Below are 26,450 nucleotides of genomic sequence, written 5' to 3'. Positions count from 1 at the left end.
CCTCATGTTCCATATAATGCCAACCCTAGCTATTGACTTAAAAGTGCTCATATGATAGAGATATGAAAGCTGTTGTTATGTAAACTGATGAATGTCTAACCATGGACACTATCTGTTTACAGATATCTTTGAAGCAGGAGTTGATGCCAAGACTAAAGTTCAGTATAAAAATGTAGAGATGTATTTAGGGCATCAGGTTCAAAGGGTCAATACTAGAGTAAAAGAGAGGATTTAGTTCCATACAAGGTTAGTTATTTTGAAGCAGCTAGGTGCCACAGTGGATAGAGTGCTAGGTCTGCAGTCAGGAAGAACCAAGTTCAAATCTGTCCTCAGACCCTTACCAGTAGTGTGACTTTGAGCAAGCCACATCTCTGCCTGCCTCAGTTTCCTCAATTGTAAAGTGAAATAAACAATGACACCTATCTCCCAGTGTTCTGAGATCAAATGTGATAATATTAGCAAAGTGTTTAGCGCAGTCCGGACACATAGTAGTTGCTTAAACAATAAACATTTATTAGTGCTAAGTATGAGCTAGGCACTGTGCTAAATGCTGAGGATACAAAGAAAAAAGGCAAAGGATGGTCTCTGCTCTCAAGAAACTTACAATCTAACGGCAGCATGAAAACAAATATATGCAAAGCAAGCTATATACAGGATAAATACGAAATAATTAACAGAGGAAGGTGCTGGAATTATGAGGAATGGGGAAAGGCTTCCTGAATAAGGTGGGATTTTTAGTGGGGACTTAAAGGAAGACAGGAGATTGATAGTCAAAAGTGGAGGAGGAAGAGCATTCCAGGCATGGGGGACAGTCAGAGAAAATAGCCAGAGCCTACAGATGGAGTGTTTTGTTCATGGAACAGCCAGAAAGCCAGTGTCACTGTATCAAAAAGTATATGTCTGGGGGGGAGTAAGGTGTAAGAATTCTGAAAAGGTAGGAGGGGACTAGATTACTTATTTGGTCCTGGAGGCAGGGAACTACTGGAGTTTCCTGAGTATAGGAGGGTGATGTGATTGGACTTGTGCGTTAGTGGCTGAATAAATGCCTGTTTCCTTCCCTTTGTTAGGTAGATGAGCATCTTTTATACTCATTTGTGTGAATCCAGCCTTGTTTTTTCATATTCCCTTAAATTAGGTGCAGCTGGGCAGCTCCTAGTGCCATAGTCAGTCTACATTCCTTTCCTGTGCAATGTCTATCTGTAAGTGGCTGTGGCTCCAATAGTGATCTTTCCACTTGACAACCCTGATTTCTGGATAAAAGTTTAGTTCTTCTTTTCTAGGGATCAGAGCAGTAGACTCAACTTACTATGTCAGTCTGTCTAATGTCAGGAACAACTATTGCCAATCCTTCTATTTCTTGACCAAAAGGTAATGGCTTAAAGATTTAGAATGAAATATGCATTCGGAGACATGGTCAGTGGGTTGACTTGCTTTACGGGATCATACACATTTGTTACAGGGGAGGACTTCTATCTGGGAAGAGAGTAGGTTAGTAGATTCTGATCAATCAGCAAGAGAAAGAACATCAATAAAATATTTGTTTTAAAGTCACCAAATAAAAAGCACAGAAAGGTATTCAAATTGGGTAGTGTTATTGTTATCTTATTAGATCTTATAAATTTGTGACAAGGGTTTAGTTTTTTCTTACATGGGGGTGTACATATATACAAGGGTATTCCAAAATTAATATATACACTAATGTATATCTAAAGATATACACGTATGAACATAGATATAAAGTGTTTAATATATTAAGTATGTGTAAATTTAAATATATGCTTACATAGATTTAAAAACCAAACTATATATAACAAGTTCAATTTCTTATACATCTTGGTTTTTTGTATATTGAAATGTTTGTGTTTGTTGATGATTAAGTTCTCAATTTTAAAAATGTTTAATTATAAAGGAATAACTATTGACAAATTTGTTTATGTGCCAGATAGATGATGTATCCATTTTAAGAATTCTAATTATAAAATGTTTATATTCTTTCCATAAATTACCAGGGAGAATAAAGAAACAAGAGAGTAAGTATAAACTTGTATAGTAAAGTGATAAAATGGAAACAGCCTCTGAAATAAGAGGACTGAGGTTCAAATCCTGCCACTAAAGTTTACTAATGCATCACTTTGGGAGAGCTGATAGTACCTGTATTCTGTTTCTTTACATGTAAAATGAGGGAGGGTTCTATTTAATTTCTATGTCTTTTATCCTACATACTGTGAATGGGGCAGCTAGGTGGTGCAGTGGATAGAGCACTAGTGCAGGAGTCAGGAGGACCTCAGTTCAAATCTCACCTCAGACACTTGATACTCACTAACTGTGTGACCTCAGGCAAGTCACTTAACCCCAATTGCCTCTTCCTGGGTCATCTCTAGTCATCCTGATGAATATCTGGTCGTCACTGGATTCAGATGGCTCTGGAGGAGAAGTGAGGCTGGTGACCTGCACAGCCCTTCCTCACTCAAAACAAAGTCAAGTGCAAGTCATGTCATTATTTCTCTGATGACATGGTTTTCTTTGGCAATGAAGGATGAACACACACACAAATACTGTGAACACCTAATTGTTCTCCAGAAGTATACTTCACTTAACAGAAATTCATTTGATAGAATTCTAAACTTTAGAAATTTATAAATTAAGTTGAAATTATTTTATGAAAAATTAAAAATTAAAAACGAGTTATGAAGCTGGTATTCTGCCATAGTTACTTATGTTGAAGTGCCTAACATTTCACGTAATGTGAATAATATTAAATTTGTTTTAATGACATAGGTATGATAGCTATTCCTATGGAAACTGGTTAGGGCCCAACCACAGCCATTAGTACTGCAAACAATAGAATGAGTCCTCATTTTGGATAACTTGGTTTTTAGTTTCTATTGTTTTCCTTTGAAATATGCTGAAATAAACTACATAGGTGGTATCATATAAAGATTTCTGGAATGATATTATAAAGTTAAAAAAAGAAAAAAGGCAAAAAGTATGGGGTCAATAAGTAACTTAGTCCAATTTCCAGGGTTTAGGAATTGATATATTGATCCCCCTAAAGAGGAAACAAAGAAAATCAAGAATGGAGAGGCTGCTGAAAATCTACTATATTCAAAGTGGAACATATGGCATATGAAAAGGTGCTGTTAAGGATTATAATATAAATGGGGAAATTGGAAATATAAGTAAAATGTAAGGAATAATAAAAAGCACAAAGAAGTATCACATGAAGGATAGAGGGAATAAATGAAATAATGCATTCTCTAACATGATACAGATAAGACAAACTCCATTTATGTTACTATAGTAGAAACTAAATTCTCCTACCCCCAATGTAAGCCCTCAGTGGAATTCTCTGTATGGATTTTTGTCACAGGTCTGCTGTTTTTAAGTTGAACTAATTATTTTTATTAGTTACCAGAAAAAAGTCATTGAAAAAGTCATTTTTTTCAACCTGTGGCAAGTATCCCAAAGGTAGAACAAGAGATGGCAGAGCAAAATGAACTTGTAGGGAGAAGTATATTCAAAAAATTCATTCATTCATCCATGCAACAAATATTTGTTATGTCCAAGGCACTCTGGGGAAAGAATAAAATATATTGTCCTCTCTCTCTTCCTAATTCTCCCTTCCTATCTTTGGCCTCCATGACACCTGGACTTCTGAGAGTCCAACAGTTGAAGATGATTCCACAAGGAAGTCCATGATCATATGACTGCTGATTGGTTCAAGTTGGTCACATAGGTTGACTCTCTATACTTATGGCTCCTTGCATGTCTTCCTAATTAGAGAATCCTCAATGAAAACATAACACACTATTTCAGAGGGATTGTTGACCCCTCTTTTGGTCAGACTGAGAAATCCTTGGAAAGCTTTCCTCTATCTCATCAGTACCAAGTGGATGTGATATTTAAAAATCAGGTATTTCCTAGAATGGGAAAAATCACTGGGTTGCTCATTCATTTTCCACATATAAATATTAAAGAAAAAAGACAATGAACTTTCTACAACACCAATGACCACAGACAAAACTGTAGTCTCGTTCATAAATAGGAACAGGTGGCTGTATGGACCAAGCACAAATATGATGCTCATGAAAAATAGTAACATGAAAACAAAAAACCAAAACACACAGAAATCCCAAGATGTTAAGGTTAATACTATCAGAAAAATACATTTCCTCCTCATCAGTTTCATTCGAATCTACCAGAGAGTCACAGAGAAATCTTTTGAATCACATTTTTCCTCTGTCCTCATTTTTGTTCTAAGAGAAATCTACATTGGCTTTATCATCATCCTGCATCATGGAACTGTTTTATCATAGGCTGAGGATTCCCAGTGAGAAACGTACTCATTTTTCCCCTATGCTTCTCAGTAATGTTTAATAGGTTTGTTTATGTTTGGCTGCTTCTACCAGCTTCTCCACAGGGACTTTTCTGTGAACAAAATATTCTAACTCCACCCACTTTTCTTTATTTTAAACAAATATCTGGAAGAATTTAACCACAAAAACCTTAACTAAATGATGTATTTTAAAGTACTTTTAGAACAATACAAACTCCGATGATTATGCTTCCAGTAGTTACACATATACCATCCATTTTCCTTGCAGACTATTACTGGTGCTGAAAGTTGATATTTGTTGCTTTTTAAAATTCCCTTAAAAATAAAAAAAATAATGCTGTCAAGCAAATTCAAATTGAAAGAACCTTAGATTTGTTTGAAGGACACCTTTAAGACTTCCATTTACTTGAGGAAGGTTATTTTGAAAGTAGAATTTTTTCCTTTCCCTCTCAAAAAAAAAGATTTATTTTACTACATTTGAGTTGATCAGTTACTGAAATCAAAGTTGTTCAGATAAGTGTAGTCTATAGTAGGTCTCCTCCAGCAGGAGCGCTGCAACCTATGATGTTGCGAGCTAGAATTAAAAGAAGCAACGAGGTGTCTTCAGTGACAATGGGGAATTCCCTGAGCTTGGAATATCATTCTCCCTCTTCCCTTCCTCAGCCTGCTGAATTCCTACCACGCTTTCAAAACCCAACTCAAATATTCCTGTTCTAATTAGTTTTCCCTGATTTCCCCTGTTGGTAAAGACCTTTTCCTCCTAGGTCCTCCTATAGGAGTTTGTTTGCACCTCTCTTTTAGTATTTGCACATTATTTTGTAACTTTTATTGGGCAACTAGGTGGTGTTGTAGACAGAGCCTCAGGCTTGGAGTTAGGAAGGCTACTCTCTCTGGGTTCAAATGTGGCCTCAGACACTTACTAGCTGGGTGACCTTGAGCAAATCACTTCACCCCATTTGCCTAAGTTTCCTCATATAGAAAATAAGCTGAAGAAGGAAATAGTAAACTGCCATAGTATCTTTGCCAAGAAAATCATGAGTTGGACATGACTGAAAAAGTAATTGAACCATAACAGCAACAATTGTTACTTGCATACTTATCATGGTTGTTGTCCTTTGTCTTTGAAGAGGACCAAAATGACATCACTGATAAAGTGAAATTTCAGTGTGTCCAGCTGTGGCTGATCAGACCAATACAAATTCGGAACGCTCCACCACAGATTGGGCACAGATAGTCCATGTGAATATTTGGGGTAGATATTCCAAATTTGCACATCCTGCGTTTACTTTGTGTTGTCTCAATTCTGCTTTGCTCAAAGAGCACAGCACCCTTTCTAATGTGGGCATGCCATGCTGAGCAGTTCTGTGCCAATGTCTCCCATGTTGCACAGTCAAATCCAAAGTTCTTGAGAGAGACCTTGAGAGTGTCCTTGTATCGTTTCTTCTGACCACCATGTGATTGCCTGCCCCATGCAAGTTCTCCATAAAATAGTCTTTTTGGCAAGAGTACATTTGCATTCGAACAACATGGCCAGCCCATCAGAGTTACGCTCTCTGAAGCATAGTTTAAATGCTTGGCATTTCTACTTGAGCAAGGACTTCAGTATCTGGTACCTTATCCTGCCAGGTGATCCTTAGAATCTTCCTAAGACAGTTCAAATGGAAGCAATTCAGTTTCCTGGCATGGCGCTGGTAGACTGTCCATGTTTCACAGGCATATAACAATGAGGTCAGCACAATGGCTCTGTAGACCTTCAGTTTGGTAGTCAGTCTTCTCTCCTAAACTTTTCTTCAGAGCCTCCCAAATACTGAGCTAGCTCTGGCAATGCATGTGTCAACCTCATTGTCAATGTGTATATCCCTGGAAAGTACACTACCAAGGTAAGTGAACTTATCCACAGCATTCAAAACTTCTCCATTTGTTGTAACTGATGGTTCCATGTATAGATGGTGCTGTGGTGGCTGATGGAGCACCTGTGTTTTTTTGGTGTTAATTATTAGGCTAAAATTATCACAAGTAGTAGAGAATTGATCCGTACTTTGTGGCATCTCAACTTCAGAGGCTGCATTGGGTGCACAATCATCTGCAAACAGAAAATTATGCACCAACACTCCCTCCACTTTGGTCTTGGCTTGTAGTCTTTTCAAATTGATGAACTTACCATTAGTACGGTAGCTGACCTTGATGCCATGTTCATCCTCACTGAAAGCATTTGACAACGTAGCTGAAAACATGCTAAAAAGCATGGGAGCAAGCACACAGCCCTGTTTCACTTATCATATCCCTCTCTTAAACTACAAACTTCTTGAGGGCAAGGGATAGCATCTTATCTAAACTTTGAATTTCCTATAAAACCTATGGGTACTTAATGAATGCCTGTCAAAATATACTGGTAAATATCCTAGGATTTGGGAAAGGGTAAAGAATCTTTTTCCACCTTCCATATCAATCTAGTATTAACCAGAACAGATTACATAGCACTGAATGATTACTGTCATTGCCTTTGCTTTTGCTGACAAACAGGTCTGTTGCATTGACTCCAGAGTAATTTCTGAGAAAAAGATCTGCTGACATTATAAGGTGCCTGCATCATTAACCATGTCCGTGCTTTGCATGGAAATGATGGTCTCTTAGAAATTCTGATATTTGTATGGAATAAAGAAGCTCAACGTAATATTGCTTGCATGCAGAGCTACTAACTATGTAAAATTTTTTTTGCCAGCTAGTCATGCAAATACGTAAAGAGTGGAGAGAAGAGAAGAATACATAAAATAGTGTTCAAATATACAGACACACACACATACACACATACATAGCATTGGTCTCATATTTCTTATAGAAAACTCTTATAGGCTCCATATCTTAAAAAGAACAAGAAGAATGGAAAGAAAAATAATACAGTGTTAAGTTATTTGGGATCAGAAGGCTTGGATTTATATCCTGGCTGTGCTATTTATTACCTGGATGACCTTAACTTCCTTTGGCTTCAGTTCCTACCTAATCTGTAAAATGAATCTGAACTACATCACTTCTGAGGTCTTTTCCAACTTTAAATCTATGATCCAGTGAATGAGAAAAGGAAGTATGGTTCAAAAGATCAAACCTACAAGGAAAAACTAAAGGGAGTGAGGTGGTTTAACTTTCAAAAGAGATTGGCTTATGAGAGCTACTTGGTTAGTTATTTTAGGGGGGAAAACCCCAACCAATTCTTCTTTATGCTTGTTCGAGGGATAGGAAAAATATAAAATTTAGGTAAGGTATGGTGCCTGCCTTTATGGAGTTTATAATCTAGTAGAAGGATATGACACACTCACAAATAACTATAAGAATTCTAGCTTTGGTTTGAGCTACATTAATTGTTCAACACCTAATTCCTAGGTAATATGTAGGGTGGAGATAAGATTTACTCTCTTTAGCTGATGGGTTTTTTTTAGCCTAAAACATATACATGCAACATACACTATTATCTAATGAGTATATTAGAGAATTCAAAAACAAAGTGCTTTATGCCATGGGATTATCCATTGAATTCAAGAATAAGGACTCATGTTCAAAACAATATTACTACTTACTAGCTCCTTGATTTTGGATGAGTGGGGTCCTCTCCATACCTTACCTTTTTCACTAGTAAAATCACACTTGAACAACACATCTCATAGCATTGTTGTGTAGGGAAAAAAGAACGCTATATAAATGAGGATTGTTTATAACATGCACATATGGAAGATTTTCAAGCATGTAAAAAAAAAATCTCCTTTTCTGTAGATCTTTTAAAATGGGAGAAAAGATAGGCCATATGTCTGGGATATATAACAGAGCTTGAATTGGGTGAGGAGATGATTTGACAATTTCTCAAGACCTCTTCTAAACTTAAGCTGCTGTGATAATCTTGAAAATATCTTGGATGATGTCTTTTAAATTGGGCACAAAATCCTGTCAAAAGCTTTAAGTTAAGGAGAGTTTAGTTCATTAAGAAACAGGGCTTTTTCTATCTATGGGTCAATTTACTCTTTCTTTCCTAATAAAATAGAAACAGAGTTGGAGTAGTTGGGCAAAGGCTGTGCGAAGAGAGAAAGTATAAAAAACAAACATGCTCCCCATCTAACACTCCTGGACTCCAACTTTGGCTGGACTCACACCAATTCCTCCATATCTATTCCTCCACCTCCTCCCTATGTGTAGACCAAATTTATTCTATTCTAGATGATAATTTTAACCTTTTACAAGTTTCTATGTCAACTGTGTTTTGTCCCCTATTTTGTGTTGCTAAACTCATAATTTTATATAAAAATATATTCCTCTTCTAAAATAGGTCTAATGCTATGAATAAAATGCCTGCTCCCTGTTAGTCTCTTTGAAAGGAGGACAGACGTGGTTTCTTCTATTCATTTTAATTCTTCTATGCAATATGACTAATGTGAAATGTGTTTAATAAGAATGTATGTATAGAACCCATATAAGATTGCAAACCATCTTGGGGAGGGAGGGAAGAGGGAAGGGGAGAAAATTTAAAACTTATGGAAGTGATTGTTGAAAACTGAAAACTAATAAATTAAATTTAAGAAAAAGAAAATAGGAGAGAATTTTGTGATTAAAGAAGAGTTTTAAGTATGGTCAAGTCTGTGAAAACACATCAGCATGGTAGTAAAATTGTTTTCTTCCGTGTCTAGGAATAGAACCTCACTACAATGTAGAGCAAAAAGGCCTGGATTTGGAGGTAAGAGCCCCTGGTTAGAAATCCCAGCCCTGCTACTTCTTAGCTGTTTGATCTTGAAAAAGTTGTGTAAACTCTTTGAAGCACAGTTTCCTTATCTGCAAAGTAAAGGTGTTAGATCAAATGACCCTTAACCTCCCTCCCAACTGTATTTCTATGACCTCATCCTGCATGTTTGCTTTCATGGCAGATCATGTCACATATCCCCACCCCCAGCGCCCCTCTCAGTGATCTACACTGAGCAAAGAACAGTTAAATTCATGAGTCCTTGGAAAATGCTATCCATATCCAGAGAAAGAACTATGGAGGCTGAATGCGGATTGAAGTATACTATTTTCTCTTTTTTCTTTCTTGCTGTTTCTCCCTTTTTTTTCTGATTCTTCTGTCACAATCTGACCACTGTGGAAATATGTTTAATATGATTGTACATGCCTATGTCAGACTGCAGGCTGTCTTAGGGAGCAGGGAGAGGCGAAATTTAGAACTCAAAATCCTAAAAGGGAACGTTGAAAACTAAAAATAAATTAATTGTGAAAATCATGAATTCTTTCTCTATTTTCCTTTCCGAAAGGAAGCCTAATTATTTGCTTATGTTAGAGCTTTCTGTTTTGATTAAGGTCACCAATAAATAAAGCTGTGTCAGCATTTTCCCAAATACCTTTGGATTTTACAAGTTTTATTATTAAGACTGTTCAATCAAGGAGATAAAGTTTAGTGACCTTAGTACAGAACTTGTATTTGGGAACTCAGCTAATCAAGAAGGGAGAACGTATTTACACACCGTCCTAGGTAGCTAAGTGTTAGCTAGGTGGGACAGAGGAGAGAGTCCCAGGCCTAGAGAAAGGAAGAGCTCAGTAAAAATCTAATCTCCGATATTTACTAGCGGAGTGACTCTGTTTGCTTCAGTTTCCTCCTCCATAAAATGGGGATAGCAATGATACCTACCTCACAGGAGGATCAAGTGAAATAATAATGAAGGGCTTAGTATGGGTCAGATACTACACTTATTAACATGATTAATTAACATTATTAACTTATTAGCAATAATTAAGTATTTTGTGTAGCATCAGGCCCGTACTAAGCACTGTATAAATGCTAGCTCTTATTATTATTACATAATTCTGGGTTTAGAGTCAGGAGGACTTGAGCTCATATTTGACCTCAGGTACTTAATTAGCTGAGTGACCCTTGGCAAGTCACTGGTCTGCCTCAGTAGCCTCAGCTGTAAAATGGGGATGATAATAGCACCAATCTCCCTGAGTTGTTGTGAGGATCAGATATTTGGAAAAGTACTTAGCATAGTGCCTGGCACACAGTAGGTCTTAATAAATATTTTTTTCCATCCACACTTTATTTTATATATGAAAACTGAATCACAAGTATGGATTTTCTCTTTGTTATTCTCTAGATAATTACCTGGTTCAATTTTTAGTTAGAACATATATAGTGTACATTTTTATTTTATACAGTATGATATAGTGATATATACTAGTCTCCTTCCTTCACATCTTAGCTAAAATCTCACCTTCTGCAGGAGGCCCTTCCTAGTCTCTCCCTACCTGTTGTTGGCACCTTCTGTTCTGATGTCACTAACTGTACACTGTATAAATTTTGTACATACCTACTTTATTTGTTAGAATGTGAACCTCTTGAAAGCAAGGACTGTTTTTGCCTTTCCTGGTATCCCTAGCATTTAGCAAAATGTGTTTGGTCCATAATAAATACTTAATAAATGTTGGTTGATTTGACTTAATTCTATGGGAGAGCAAGTCTATAATGGTAACCATATCCTTGTGATTTGATGTCAGGAAGAAAAATAACTTTTAATTTAAGAAATGTGCATTAAACATTTATTTATCTGCATAGGATACTTAGCCACTAACACAGATTTTATTTTATCCTGAAAAAAACAAGTAGAATCATCAATCAGTGTCCCATAGGGTAGTTTCCCCTTGGTGGGATGGGGAAGGGAGTTGTTTATAAATGAGAGTATTTATAGTAATCATAGTTGGCAACTCATTTGTCATCAGCTGCTCTGCTTGGTTGAACTCCCATCATCATCTTCATCATGCCCTGCCTTGGATAAACTCATTACTAGGAAACTTGTCATCATGGAGATTGCTTCAGTTTTGCTACTCATAGGTCATCAGTAACCTCAGCTGCTCCTGCCTCTCTTTCTGAGGGTTGGAGGGTGGAGCAAGAAATGCCTCCCATGACTTTGGTTAAGTGAAGGCTCAGAGTGCTAGCCAGCTCTTCACTTGGCACCAGCTGCTCTGCTAGATTTCAGCTCCACCATGAATCTTTACCATGACCCTGAACTAAGTATGCTCTAGTGGCCCTCTCTCCCTTTCTGTTATCTTTTGTGAACTGTCTTTTCCCCTCATATTGTAAGCTCCTTGAAGGCAGGGACTGCCTTTGACTTATCTGTGTCCCAGTGCCTGGCACTTATAAATGTCTGTTGAATTGTTTGTTTACACCTGGAAATAGATACAAATATCTATGCAGATATATATGTCTTTATAAATATGTAGATATAGATATCTATGTAGATATATAAATATATACATAGACATATAAATATAAATAGAGATATATATCTATAGATAGAGATATAGTTATAGATATCTGTAGCTATGTCTACAGAGACATCTCTGGATATAGACCTCTCTCTTTGTGTGTTGACCTTTAATTACAGCCTGCTCCTTAGTTCCCATCCATGTCCTTCCTTCTTTCTCATTTCTAACCAGCTGAGGTTACATTACTTTGTTGCCTATGAGAAGACTCAGAGATAGTATGACACTTCTGAACCCGAGCTTTACATTATGGCGTGCGACTGGGAGGACTGGGCTTGGGGCTAGCCTGGTCAGGCATGTAGGTAGAGTAGCTTGTGATGATGTACCAGAGAAGCTAGGTACAATAGCTAGAACTATGAAGGGGGTAGTTTGGTAAAGCTCCCAATTGTTTGGTTTGCTTAGAAATCATATGGAGAAATAGTGTACAGATGTGGAGTCAAGAAGGTTTGAGTTCAAAGCCTGCCTCAGATGCTTACCAGTTATGGGACCTTGTGCAAGTCACGTAACTTTCCAGTGCCTCAGTTTCCTCATCTGTAAAATGAAGGGGCCGGATGTGATGGCCTCTAAGGTTCCTTCCAGCTCTAAATCAACAATCATGGGTTTTCTATGAGGCTATGGCAATTATCCACTCAGGCAAATCCCCAAGAGAACTTAGTTACTTGGTTGTTTTCAGTTTTTTCGGCTATACATAGTGATGAGTGCGAACCACAGAAAGGAAGGCAAACTTGTGGCTATCTTACCTCACTTTCTTTTTTAAAGGAAGATATCTGTCACAGAACTCTTAAGCATGAGATAAATGGATCTGTGCATGCTATGTATGTACCATATTGGCCCAGTAGGACATTTGCCATTGAACGCTGTGATAAGTAATATCTTAATATTTAAAACTTGGGAAAGGGTGTGACTCTTTAGGGATTGTTCTTTGTTTCCCCAATGACTTTCAAAGTACCTGGCTCATAGTAGGCACTTAATATTTACTGATTGATTTGTATTTTATAGTAATTACAACTCTAGCTCTGTAAAGGCAGGGTGGGTGGGTGAGTAGGGAGCTGACTCCCATCTTTCCTACCCTGAAACAGACACAAATGTTATAATTCTGAAACAAACAGCTACAGTTGTAGTTCTGGAAACTTAAATGTGTCTGCGGACTTTGGAAACATTTTCCCCCCTCTTCTTGTCTTGCTGTGAATGGAGAAGGCAAAACTTAAAAGGAGGCTTGGTATTATGTTCTGTAAAACTTGGGATTTCTTCAAACACCTTTGAAAACAAACAACAACAGAATACTCCAATATTTTTACTGTGCCACCAAGGTGACACTGGTATCTCAAAGCTTTTGCCTGTGGACCACAGGCTCTGATAGGTCCTAGTGTGGTAGGAAGACTTCTATTATGGGGCTGGTGACTGACTATGTCTGTCAGTAGAGGTTGAGCCTAGCTGGGTTCAGAGAGGTGCATCACCAAGTTGATAACAAGGCAATGAAATTTTTTTTTTTTGGCCACAGGTACTCTGGAAGACTATTTACTAAGTTGTAAAGGGTTAGTGGTTGGTATTAGTGCAGGGAGTGGCCAAATTTAAAAATGGATGGATCACTTAAATAATTTGGAATGGAAGAGGAAAAAAAATTCTTTAAAACGATTCCAAGAACATATATGTGTATACACACACACATATATAAACATATACATGTATGTATATATACACACTACACACACGTGTGTGTGTACATATATATAGTATATATGTGCTGCTATATACATAGCCTAATATTTTATCTCAGAACAATTACTCAGTTAGGACCAATTATTTCTGTAGTTGCAGACCCCAATTTTTCTCTTGCCTTCTAAATATACACATGTGAAATAACCTCTCATTATGATTCAGTTTGGTAACAAATAAAAACTACAAGGTAGTAATTGTTTTAAGAAACGACAGACTTACAATTGCATTTCTTCTGAACAAATCTAAGCTTGCATGCTGTTCTGTAGGTAGATAACCGGATACGATCCAAATCTTGGGCTCCTGGTGAAAGAAATACATGTATGCTGTGACGAACAGAGGGCACTTTTATAATGTTCACAAGCAAAATAAACTGGGTCTATAAATTACACACTTTTATTAGCTCTCTCCTTCCTCCCTCCCAATCTAAAAACATATTTGCCATCACAAGTTTTGAAATGGTCTGCTCTATATCACCTGGTTTCAGGCAGGGCTATCTATGCCTCCAGGGAATCGGGCATATCTATTTAACTCTGGAAATGGCATTGTGGATCATATTCATGAAATAAAAAAATGGGAAGCTTAGCCTGCTGTGTCTGTCACTTTGTACAACAATCTGGTCCAGCTGTAGGCTAAAAGACAAACTGGCTAAGCTCCCATATCAAAGGGGAAATATCAGCACTCAGCCACAGAAAAGCTACATTTTTATCTTTTTAAGAAAAAGAGGGATTAAAATGATCAGATAATGATTACAGAAATACATATATTCTTTTAAAAACTTTAAAAAATTCTGAACTTAATAAACACTGAATAAAACAATCATTTCAATAGACAAAATTGAACAGAATAGGAGGACTATCCATGAAAGTGTGAATATTATGCATAGCTTGTTTTAAAAAAAAAGTCTATAAGAAATTCAGCTTGTGACTAGGCATGGTGGTATGCACCTGTTTCCCTGCTATTGGGGAATCTGAGGTTGGTGAATCATGAACCCAGAGGTCTGAGTTTCAGTTATAGGGATTAAACTGATCGCTTGTCCACCCTAGGTCCAGCACTAACATGGTGGACACTGGGGCACAGGAGTCTACTAGCCTGCCTTACTGCTGAACTTGACTAGGTCGGAAATGGAACAGGTCAAAGCTTCCAAGTTTATGTGGGATCAATCTATGAATGGCTACTGCATTTCCAGCATAGGCAAGAAAGAGACATCCAGCCTCCAAATATAGGAATCAACAAAGAAATAATCCAGCATGTAACATTCCGTCTTACGTCCAACTCTTTGTGACCCTCTATGGGGATTTCTTGATAAAGATACTAGAGCAGTTTGCCACTTCTTTTCCAGTATTATGCAGGCAGGGGGTAAGTGACTTGCCCAGGGTCACACAGCCAGTGAATGTCTGAGGCTACATTTCAACTCAGGTCTTCCTGACTCCAGGCTCAAGCACTATGCACTGAGCTACCTAGCTAACACTCTGTCCTGCTTATTCAGAAAGGCAATGGAATATCTTAGTTCAAATCCAGGTTCAGACAGTTTAGGCAAGTCACTCAACCTCTGTCTGACTCAGTTTCCTTGTCTACAAAATGAGGATAATGGCACCTGCCTCCCAGGGTTTTTGTGTGGATGAAATGTATAAATATTTTTAAAGTACTTTGCAAACTTGAAAGCTCTATATAAATGCTGGTTATTATCATTATATCTTGCTGGTGATTATAACTTAGAGGTTATCCTGCATCTCCTGCTGGATAACTACTGGAGGAAATCAGGAATTATGGACTTATCTGCATCCGTGGGGCTATTTATGAGCTGGCTGGTGAGATTTACAATAATGAAGTTATCCCAATAATGAGTTTCCTGAGGCACAGGGGAGAAGTCAGAGAGTCCCAAAGCAGTGTGGCCACAACAAACTAGGTCTCTGACCTCAAGTAAAACACTTAACCTTGGACTTCCATTTCTTCATATGTAAACCCATTCCAGCTTCAATTTCCTGTGATCTGAATCCTTCCTATATGTTTATATTGTTATCAGAGGGATAAATGTACATGGGCAGGACAAGTACCTAGAGATATTCAACTATGAATCTTAGTGTTTGAGATCAATTGCTATAATATAGAGAGGGATGTATAAATTCTTATTTTATAAATGTGTAAATACTTGTATGTATGTAGTAAATCTGTAATGCCTGTATCATTTCTGTTTACTTATGGCTTGTCGGAAAAGAATGCTGGGTAAAATATGATAAAACATGATTTGAACTTAAGATTTCATTTCACTAGAATTTCGAAAGCCATGGTTAATTAGGTGCCTCTTATGAAACTGAGGCTGGATGAACATATGTACTTCTCCTTTGATCACTTACCACTTCTTTAACTGTTAACTGGTTTCCCTAAATTCATTTTTTAACAGACTTTGCCAACAGCCCTGAGATTTTGTGACTTTGTGAGTTAGAACATTAAATACTCAACCTGATGAAAGTTTCATAGTTATTTGACTTAAACACAGAATCAGAGAACCTTTTGTTGTTAGGTACCTTGGAGACCATTTATCCTGACTTCTAATTCAATGCAAAAATCTCATCTTTCATATCCTTGACGTGTTGCTGCTTGGTTTCTTCATGTAATGGGAAATTTATTACTTCACATGGAAGTCCATCCTATTTGTTAGAAAGTACTCTAAATTGGAGCAAAATCTGTCTCCCTGTAAGACCTACACTTATTAGTCCTAGTTTTTTTTCTCTGTATACCATCCTCACCCCTATAATCTACAACCTTTTACTATCTATTGGAATCTTCTCTAATGCCCTCAGACACATCCTAGTTTCCTCCATCCATTAAAAACAGCACAAAACAAACAAAATTTTATTATACCCTACCATCTCCTCAAGGTATCATTCTTTATCTCTCTCCTTTTTTTTTTCTTAAAGCCAAACTCCTAGAAAAAGGTGCCTATACTCATTGACTCCACTTCCCCTCCCCGCTCTCTCCAAAACTTTACAATCTGGTTTCTGACCTTATCACTCAGCTGCATCTGCTTCCTCTAGCCTTAACCGATAAAACTAATGTTTTTCACCCCTCATCTTCACCTTGTCTACTGCATTTGACACTGTGACCCTACTTTGTATCTGCTGCCTTGATTTCATCTCTGGGAAATAAGATGCCCCTCCCAGGATAAACTCATCATTTCCAAACTTACCACCAAACTGCTAACACAAGCTCTGACTGATACCACCTCCCTCAGCCTCTTCTCCCTTCTGAGTGGAGGGCTGGAAGGCGGAAGTACTAAACTTCTTCCAATGCCTACCTTTATAGAGGACAGAAACTGGACTTAACTCACTCTACTCTGCATTGGCTGTCCTTCCTGGTTTCAACTCCATGGATACTCCCAGCACTGTCATCCTAACCCTTTTCCTGCCTTCTTTTGTGTGCCATCTCTTCCTTTGGATTGTTAGCTCCTTGAGGACAGCGGCAGTCTTTGCTTTTATGACTTGTATGCCCAACACTTAGCACACTGTCTGGCACGTAGGATGAAACATATAAGTGCTTAATAAACACTTGTTGATTAAATAATTGATTCATTCTAAATGCTCAGAAACCATATGCTTTATAATCTGTTGTAGGATTTTCCCAAAGGAATCAAGACCACTAACATGCAGTTTCTGGAATCTACTTCTTTTCTCTCCCTGAAAAATAGAAGAATATTTGCTTATTTCAGTTTGGAGGGGGCACATCTCCTTTTTCAATGGTTGAGAACAGTGATACTGACAATGCATATAAAGGGTTTTTTTTTTTTAAGTACCCTGGGATACAATCTATCAGGATTAGAGACTTAAACTCATTTAATGCCATCAGATGTTCCCTCTCCATTCTCATTCTTCTCTTCCCTGCTCTGTGTTGCTCTTATTAATACTTCTATGTTCTTATTTTCCTAAGCATAATATTGCTTGGAACATAACATAAAAAGTTCTTAACATTCTTAGCTGCTCATCTTGGGCTTTTCAGCCTTCCTGATATTAGTCTTAAAGATTTTTGTGACTCCTTCATAGTTGTCTTTGGTAATGGGCTCTCTTGCCATTTTTTATATATGTCCCCTTAGATTCTGACCTCATCAGAGAACTCATTATGTAGCCCTGCTAGTTCTTTCAGATTTAATGGATAGAGGGCTGGACCCAGAAGCAATAAACCCTCAGTCTGAATCCTAATTCAGAAATTTATTAGCTGAATGATTCTGGGCAAGTTACTTAACCTCTCTGGGCCCCAGTTTTGTCTTCTGTAAAATGGAGGATCTCTAAGATCTCGTCCAGTTCTAAATCAATGATTTGATGACCTTTCTTTTTCTATTCAGTGGGTTCATTTATGATAATGTTGAAAGAATTTGGGTGCTTTTATTTTTGAGTCTACTATCCCTCTTGGTATACACATACACAACTATATGTGCACATACAAATACATGTGTGTGTGTCTGGCCATAGGATCATACCTATCTTTTGTCTTGTGCCTGGCACTTAAGTGCTCAAGAAATGCTTATTGGCTTGTTGACTTGGCACATGATAGCATTAATAAATGCTTGTTGATCGACTAGTTGTCTCAGGCCACAAAGCTAGTTGTTGGCAGATCTGGAGCCAGAACCCAGTTCAGGGTTGCCAGCCCAGTGCCCTTTTCGGTAGAACAATAGCAGGCTTTGTGGTAGAGCTACTTTGATAACCTTGTTAATGTTATAATGACTTTGTCGGGGAAGAGGAGGGGGAAAGAGGATTGTTACTTACGGGCAACATATTCATTTTAACTGAATACTGCCTTCTCATAAGGGAGTCAATAACTGGGAATTTTGTCTCAGCAGGGAAGATATTTTTGGACAAAGGGGGGCCTTTTCCTGTACCCTTTAAATCATGGTACAAGGCAACTTATGGTTATCTGTGAGCCAAACATGGTTCTAAATTTAATCTTCTTTCCTCTGCCTCCCTTATAATGCCACATGGAGAGAAGTTCCTCAACAAATATTCAATTGCCCCTTTTCTTCCATTTCTAGGCAATAGCTTTCTTTTACTGTTAATTCTTATGTTTCATTATTGCTTATTCAATGATCCTCGTATGTTTGGGTCCCTAATACCTCTGCCTTCCTAAATACCACCAATTCCTAGCAGAAGTGAATTTTCCATATTTGATGCTAGAGCTTCCTTTTTTTCATTTACACACCTAAGTTTCTCCACCTTCTTGACTACCTTACTGACAGCAGCTAGGGAAACTAACATCCCTCTCCTCCGCCCCCAACATACACACACACACACACACACACACACACACACACACACACACACACACACACACATACACACATACACACAGTTTTCCTCAGTCATACTAAAACCTCCCTCCTAATTTGCACTGCACTCAGCATTTGGGTATCATAATCAATTCTTTCTTTTATAAGGAGATAATTGTTCGATCCATCTGAATTCCATTTAATGTTCTCTCTAGCTAACCATTTAGTGCCCACTAGTACTGACTGCAAAGCAACCTCCTTAGTGACTGTGAATGACGGTCAGACATGTTTGGTTGTTTAGGAATGATACCAGAGTCTTATTTAGCATACTTGAGGAGGAAAGGTGTACCTTTGTTTAGCTTGCTTAACTACTCTTATTCCTATAATCCAAAGTAATGTGCTCCAAAGTAATCAAAAGTGTCTTATTAGGCTCTCTAATTACTCATAAAATCATCCATTAAAACCTCCAAAATCCCTAAAAACTTAATAATGGAAAGCTCAAGTTACAGCTGGGGAAAATTAGCATAGTTAACCTGACCATTAGACCCCTGTCTAGGGCCCTCTTCTCTTCTCTCTTTATTTTCTATTTTGATGATTTTATTAGCTCCCATGGATTCAACTAGTAACTCCATGAAGAAACAGCACCTAAATTTACATATCTAATCCTTTTCCCTCTACCGAGCTTGAGTCTTCAATCACCAATTTGCCTGGTGGACGTCTCTAACTGGATATCCCAAACAGATCTCATCTTCCTCCCCTCATCTTTGCTTCTCCTCTGAATGCCCATTTCGGTTGAGGACACCACAAGTAATTAATCAAGACGCATTTATTAAGCACCTACTAAGTGTCAGTCACTGTGTTAGGTACTGTGGATAGAAAGATAAAAGTGAAAATACTCCCTGGTTCCATGGATCACTTATGAGACTGCTTTACAGTTTAATAGGGAGAGACAATGTTAGAGATATATACAAAATAGATGTAAAGTAACTTAGAAGGAAAGGGATTATCAACTTGGGTGGGGTGTGGAAGCGGGGGACGAGTCACCCAGGTTCACAACTGCCCTTGGAGCCTCCCTCAATTCGTCACTATCCTTCACTCCCTCTACATCCCATTAGTTGCCAAGTCTTGTCAATTTGGTCTAAATAATCTCTCTCCTCTTCTTTCCACTCATAACCATCACCTAGTTCAGACCCCCATAACTTCTCACCTGGACTGCTGCGATAACCTCCACAGCTATATTCATTCTCTTCTCTCCCCAGTCCATCTTCCACACAACTTTCAAATGGATATTCCTAAGATCAAGTCTGAACGTGACAGTCTTGCTCAAAAAACTTCAGTGGTTCCTTATGGCCTTGAGGATAAAATAAAATGCCTCTGTATGTCATTCAAAGCCCTTCACAGTCGGAGTCCAAATTATCTTTTCCAACTGGTTTCACAGACTCATCTTTATAAATTATTTTTTAGCCAAATTGGCTTACCTGCAGCTCCCCTACAGATACTTTATTTCTCTATCCTCTCTACCCAAAATGCTTCCCCCTCACATCATCATGGAATCCTTCATTCTCTTTCATGCTCAATTTTGAATAGTTTTCCACAAAAGGCCTTACTTAGTTTCTCCAGTTGTTAATCTCCCTCCCTCCCCACCAATTACTTCGTATTTTATTTTTGTATTTGCCTATCTGTGTACATGTTTTGCTCCTCAGTAGAATATAAGTTCTTTGAGGGAACGGAGGAGTTTATTTTTTATCTTTGGATCTCCAGACTCTCATATAGTGTCTGGTATATAAAGTAGGTGCTAAAAAAATGCCTATTGAATTAAACAAGGTAAAAAATAAGAATAGCTGTTGTTTCCATCTATACACAATTTATGTTCATAGTGCATTGTCAAGAGCAAAAATTAATTAAGTTAAATTCCAGTATCTGCAATGTTACCATAGGTAAATTGTTTTATAATACTAAGCCCAGAACTTTTCTATCCTATGTTACTAAAACAGTAACAAAAACAAACAAAAACAAAAATCCTTCCCTTTTTTCAAGCAGCCCTTAGGACGGTTTTTTTGGATGGTTAGTCACAGTGCTCTGATGTAGGACCTCATGACATTTTAAGCTTATTAAAAGCCTACGGTTGAATACCTAAGGTTCATGCTAAGCTCTGATCTTCCATGATTCTACTTGTGCCTTTGATTTCCGCTCCTCCACCCCTTATTCCTACGGTCAACCCTTCCTTCTCATCTATCTTTAGTCTCTTGTTATCTACTGGTTCCTTCCCATCTGCCTAAAAATTCTCCCCAATCCTAAAAGAAATAAAACAAATGGGGAAAAGCCTTTATTCTTATGCCCCATTCATCTATCTTTGATCGCTCTTCTGCCATTCACAGGTAACATTTTGGAAAAAAAAAAGTTTACACTGAATGGTTATTATTTCCCCAGCATCTGCCCTTCTGTCCCCACTCCCTGACTAAAACTCCTCTTTCAAAGAATACTGCAGAGTAAAGAAGACCTTGACCTCAAATTTCAGCTTTGCTCCATACTCACTTGGGCAAGTCACTTAATCCTCAGGGGGATAGAGAAAGAGCTCCATGAGATGATATTTAAGGTCTCTTTGAAGTCTAAATCTTATGATTTAAAGTCGCAAATGATCTTTTAATTGTCAAATTCAGTCATTTTTTTTGCAGTCCTCATTTTCTGTGAATTCTTGAAATCATTTCTAGTTATTATCTGCTGCCTTGACTTCACAGATAACGCACTCTCCTAGTTATCCTTTGTGAGGACCCTGGTAGCCCCACTATGTGAAAGAGCCCTGGGGATGCTCAAGCTCCCCATCATCACCCTGTCAACACAAAGCCAGAAGTAATGGCTTTTTATAATAACCCCTTTTCCTGAAGGGGGGAGATTAAATATCAACCAGCCATTAATTGCCCAGGCATTCTCCCCAGCATGAATCATAGCCAGTCCTTGAACCTTGGCCTGCAACACCAACCTCAACCTTCCTGCTTTCATCGATTTCCTCTATATTCTCTCTTTCATCTATCACTTCTTAATCCCACTACCAGCCTGAACTACTGTCATAGCAACTTTCTAACAGACCACTTTCATTGCTCTAATTCATTGGGATATTTATAGAGAGCTTTAAGTTTTGCAAAGTGTTTGTCTGTATCATCTCATTTCCTTATTATTATTGTCAGATGCTTTTGCCTTCTTTATAGATATGGTCACGTCACCCTTCTGTTTAAAACCCTGCAGTGGCTCTCTACTGTACACAATGCTGATCTCAAACTCCTTAGGCTGGTCAGTTCAAGGACCTCTACTATGCGTTGTCATTTAATTTCTCCAGATATATCTCAAACCATTCTCTTTCACCTACTCTGTGTTTGTCTCTCTCTCCCCCTACCCTGCCTAACCTCTCCTCTCCTTCCTCCCTCCCTCCCTCCCTTCCTTCCTTCCTTCCTTTCTTCCTTCCTTCCTTCCTTCCTTTCTTCCTTCCTCCTTCTTTTCTTTCTCCTTTTCTTCCTTCCTTCCTTCCTTCCTTCCTTCCTTCCTTCCTTCCTTCCTTCCTTCCTTCCTTCCTTCCTTCCTTCTCTTAGTCTTTGTTCATGTTGTTTTCTGTTTGGAATACTTTCTCTCATCTCTTTATTTAATTCCTACTCATAAGTTCAATTCTAGGCTCACTTCCATGAATGTTTCCTTTATTCCCCCAGTTAATAGCAGCATCTTAGTTCCCAGACCTCAGTATCACTTTGTACTTTCCACACATTTATTATGTGTGTATTAGGGTAATATGAGCATGTGTCTGTTTATATAGCTACTATGAGAGCACCTTTATTTTTTTCCCATTCAGTTATGCCTTCCTTTTTCCACCTCTTGCTCTGAGACTTATAATCAAATGTTCAATATCATCACCTCTGGAGTGGACATACTGATGGACCATCTTATTATTCCACTTAATGTCTTTGTGACTTTCCAGACAGTAACTCCCTTTCCCAGTCACCTCCTCCCCTATATACTGTCTCCCCCAGTTATAATGGGGGAACTCCTTAAGGGTAGAGACTATCTCTTACTTCTGCATTTGTATTCTTAGAGTTGAACACAGTGAAGAGCAGAGAGGAAATGCTTAATAAATACTTTTCATTATTCCATTTGTTCATGTAACACAAATATTTTGATCTACTAGACAATATAAACTTCATAATAGCAAGAACCTAATTTTATTTAAACTTTATGTATCTCCAGATCCTTTGAACAGTGCACAACACAGAATAAGTGCTTGATACATGTTTGTTAAATTGAATTGGTTTTGTTTTTTTAATACGAAAAAAGAAATGTCTTTTTTTTTTTAACATTTAGGATGAAATATTTGTTCAGTGGAAGAAAAAGAATTTAATTTCCACTATCCATAATAGCCTGAAATCTGATAGTGATTCCTGAAATGGTTTTGGGTTTCAAAAATGAAAAGATTCCTCACTTCTGGTCTATAATATGGGAAACACCCATACTGTGTTGTTGTTGTGTTTTTAACACTTTCAGATGATCAGAGAGGTAGTAGATTTTTCATTCTTATTTTTCAAGGTGAAACATACAAGTGATTTCGTGATGGAATCACATCAGAAGGGAATTTCAGTTCTAGAACAGGTCCAGAAACTCATAGGTGATGGGTGGTAAGAGGAAAAGGGCATTGTATAAGAACATGGAAATTTCTCTCAAAAAGAAATATCCCAGAAAAAAAGGTAAGTTCAATTTTGCCTCTTATTTCCATCCCTAACTTTAATTTCCTTTCCTTTTATTAAGTCTGGTACTATTAGAGTTCTGAAGGATGATAAAGAAAAATCAGTCTCATCACCCAAGACTTCTTAAGCACCAAACAGATGAGACAACTAAAGCTAACATTGACAAAGTACAGCAATGTTGGCATTGACTAACCTCCCATCCCCCTTAAAACAAATGGAAAAAAATGAAGTTTGCTTTTCATTGCTATTTCTTATGCATGAAAGATGAGATAGAGAGCCAACAAGAGAACGGCTCTTTCTTTATCACTGTAGTTTTCTTCTTTAAGTATTTTTCTTCAATGTCAAATACCTCTTCCCTAATGAATATGGAAATGAGCCTTGGAACTTAAGGGAGACAGCCAATTTAATTTTATAAACAAAAATCAGCCCCCCTCATTTTCTTCTTTCCTTGCAAAAACACAGGCACTGATGCCAATCAGTGACCAAGGCATTCACCTTTCTCTAGGTTCTCTTTTGTAGTCACTAAGTATGTGTTGGCTCTCTGCCTCTATTTGTGTAGTAACCTGCCTCAGAGCTATTTTTATCTTTTATTTTTCTTTGTGCTTCGCAGGTACTGGTTAGTAGGACAGATTCTCCCTCTCTGCAGGAGATGAGAATAACAGATGACAGTTTGGCAAGATAATCTGGCAAAGTAACTGCGTCTGATTCCTCTTCCTTATATGAACCTGAGATTTCTGTCTCTTTGTAGTCTACATGTTAAAGAAGAAAATCTTGGCATCAATTAGTATTTACCTTATAAAATCTTTAGTTCAAAGATCTATGTTTACATAGGTATATGTATATAGACAGTAAGTCTAAAATTATTATTTCATCTTTGTAGGGATCCCTCCCCAAATGGAAACTCCTGCCACTAATGTCCATCTGCAACCAACCCATAGTTTTAGAGAGTTGCCTGGGGCATCGAGAGATTCAGTGACCTACTCATTGAGCTCACACAACTAATACGCGTCAGAAGGACGATTTGAACCTAGGTCTTCCTGACTGTAAAATTTGTACTCTGGGAAACAGTCTCTCCATGACATATGTTAGACTTTGCAACTTAAGACTAATTTCTATTTTAATTTCTGTGAAACACTACATAATGTCAGGCAAGTGTATTAAAATGTTTAGTAAAAGACTGGACATATAAAAGACATTTGCAGGTAGGGAAACATATAACACTACAACAAAAGATTGTACATACCCTTTCCCTGTCTGGCAATGAGAAATTCAGAGTAAGATAAGATCTAGATGTGTGATGGCACTGGCATAGGGAACCCACTGATGACGAGGCTCTCTCAATCAATGCAGGTTAATGTTTTCTCTCTCAATTGTAGTTTCAGAGACTTGCCTAGAGCTGTGCTGTCATATTGAAATAGAGATGGGGGCCACCAACCCCCTACATAAGGATCCCTGTGTGTTGCATATTGATATAGAAAACAATATATTAATATTACCTATGATCTATTGTGTTTTTATTTAGTTAAATATTTCCAAATTGCATTTTAATCTAGCTCTATACCATTTGGGAATGTTTCAGGCTTCTAGCCTAGAGTGACCAAGATTAAACACTGGTCCAAGGTGATGCAGCCAACAGATGTCCCAAGTGAGACTTGAACCCAGCCCTTCTGACTCTGAGGCCAGCTCTAAACCTCTAAATGCCATTGCTAAAGGCAGCAATCATAAAATTTGGAATATGTTTCTTAAAAACTTCATGCTTACTCATGAGAAATTCAGAGAAATGAGAAATTCAGAGTACATTTCTTAGAAGCTCCATACTTACTCATTTCTGCAAATAGCTGTCTTCTTTCTGCCATGTTATTTCCTCTTTTCCCACTATCTTCAATCATTCTATGGAACAAAATGATTACAAGGTATTATTATCCTCAAGCTACTGAGGAACTCGTTTTATTTGGAAATAAATTGGTAAGCTGTATTTATCACATAAACACAGAAAAGGCATTTTAAATAAAACTACATTAAAATGGTATAGCCCCTACCTTTCATTGACTGGAGAGACTCCTGATATAAGCCACTACCTAAATGTTTTCCATATGTGGTTTTGTTATGATGTTTGCAGTCTAATCAACAACATTTCTTATGTACTTATTACGTACCAGGTACAGCGTGAAGTGGGCAGCTTGGTGGTGTGGTAGATAGGGTGTGAGGCCTGACATCTGCAAGACTTATCTTCTGAGTTCAAATCCGGTGTCAGACACTTATTATCTGTATGACCCTGGGCAAGTCATTCTGTTTGCCTCAGCTCCTCATCTGAAGAAGAAAATGGCAAAGCACTCTAGTATCTTTGCCAAGAAAACCCCCACATGGGGTCAGGAAGAGTTGGACATGATTAAAAGGACTGGAAAACCACAACAGTGTTAAGTGCTGGGGATGCAGAGAAGGCCAAGGAAAAAAGAAAGAAAGGAGGAAAGGAAGGAAGGAAGAGAAAGAAAAAGAGAGGAAGAAGAAGAAAGGAAAGAAGGAAGGAAGAAAGCAAAGAAGGAAGAAGAAAGAGAGAAAAGGAAAAGAAAAAAAGAACAACCCTCTCTAGTCCCCACTCTTAAGGAGCTCACAATCTGACTGATGATGAGGGGGAGGGACAAGCTACAGATGACTATATACAAACAATAATCAATAAAGGCAAGCTAGCAACATTCAGGGGGATCAGCAAAAGGTTCCTCGTAGAAGGAGTCCCCAAATGTAACACGTTGCAGCATGCTGTATTTGGAAAGAGAGAACCCAACTACCTGGTGATCTTAGACAAGTCACTTTGCCTTTCTGGGACTTTTCTTCATGTGTAAAATAATGGGATTGGACTATAGGAACTGTAAGGTCCTTCTGAATTATGACTCTATGAGCAAATGGTCCTATGTTTCACTACATAAAGTTAAATTATGTGTAGCCATACACAACAGCAGTCAAACGTGGAGGAAAGGGGAGGAAAGGACAGCTTATGGTATATGCAATTCCCTTAAAAAAGAAAAGAAATATTGGTACATCCCTGCACCAGTCACCAAGGCTGACACTGCTGTCTGGAGCTCATCTCTACCTCCTGGCTTCCCTGTCTTCCTTCCAGTCTCAGCCAAAGTCT

The 26,450-nt window shown here is 37.9% G+C and overlaps 1 protein-coding gene across 21 annotated transcripts in view; it reads right to left on the bottom strand.

Annotated features, from left to right (window-relative positions):
* Positions 1–26,450, bottom strand: part of DTNA (dystrobrevin alpha) — a 464,017-nt gene that overhangs the window by 134,904 nt on the left and 302,663 nt on the right. For all 21 annotated transcript variants that reach the window (XM_072604522.1, XM_072604523.1, XM_072604524.1 and 18 more), the window contains 2 exons: positions 25,143–25,210; positions 13,562–13,642 (listed from right to left, as the gene is read on the bottom strand). In XM_072604522.1, coding sequence (XP_072460623.1) covers positions 13,562–13,642; positions 25,143–25,209 — 148 coding nt within the window. In that variant the 5' untranslated portion in view covers position 25,210. The remainder of the gene's footprint in view (positions 1–13,561; positions 13,643–25,142; positions 25,211–26,450) is intronic.

This window comes from Notamacropus eugenii, chromosome 4, assembly GCF_028372415.1.
Source record: "Notamacropus eugenii isolate mMacEug1 chromosome 4, mMacEug1.pri_v2, whole genome shotgun sequence".
Lineage (NCBI taxonomy): Eukaryota > Metazoa > Chordata > Mammalia > Diprotodontia > Macropodidae > Notamacropus > Notamacropus eugenii.
The sequence above is the reverse complement of the archived record's forward strand: the minus strand, read 5'-3'. Positions and strand labels throughout refer to the sequence as shown.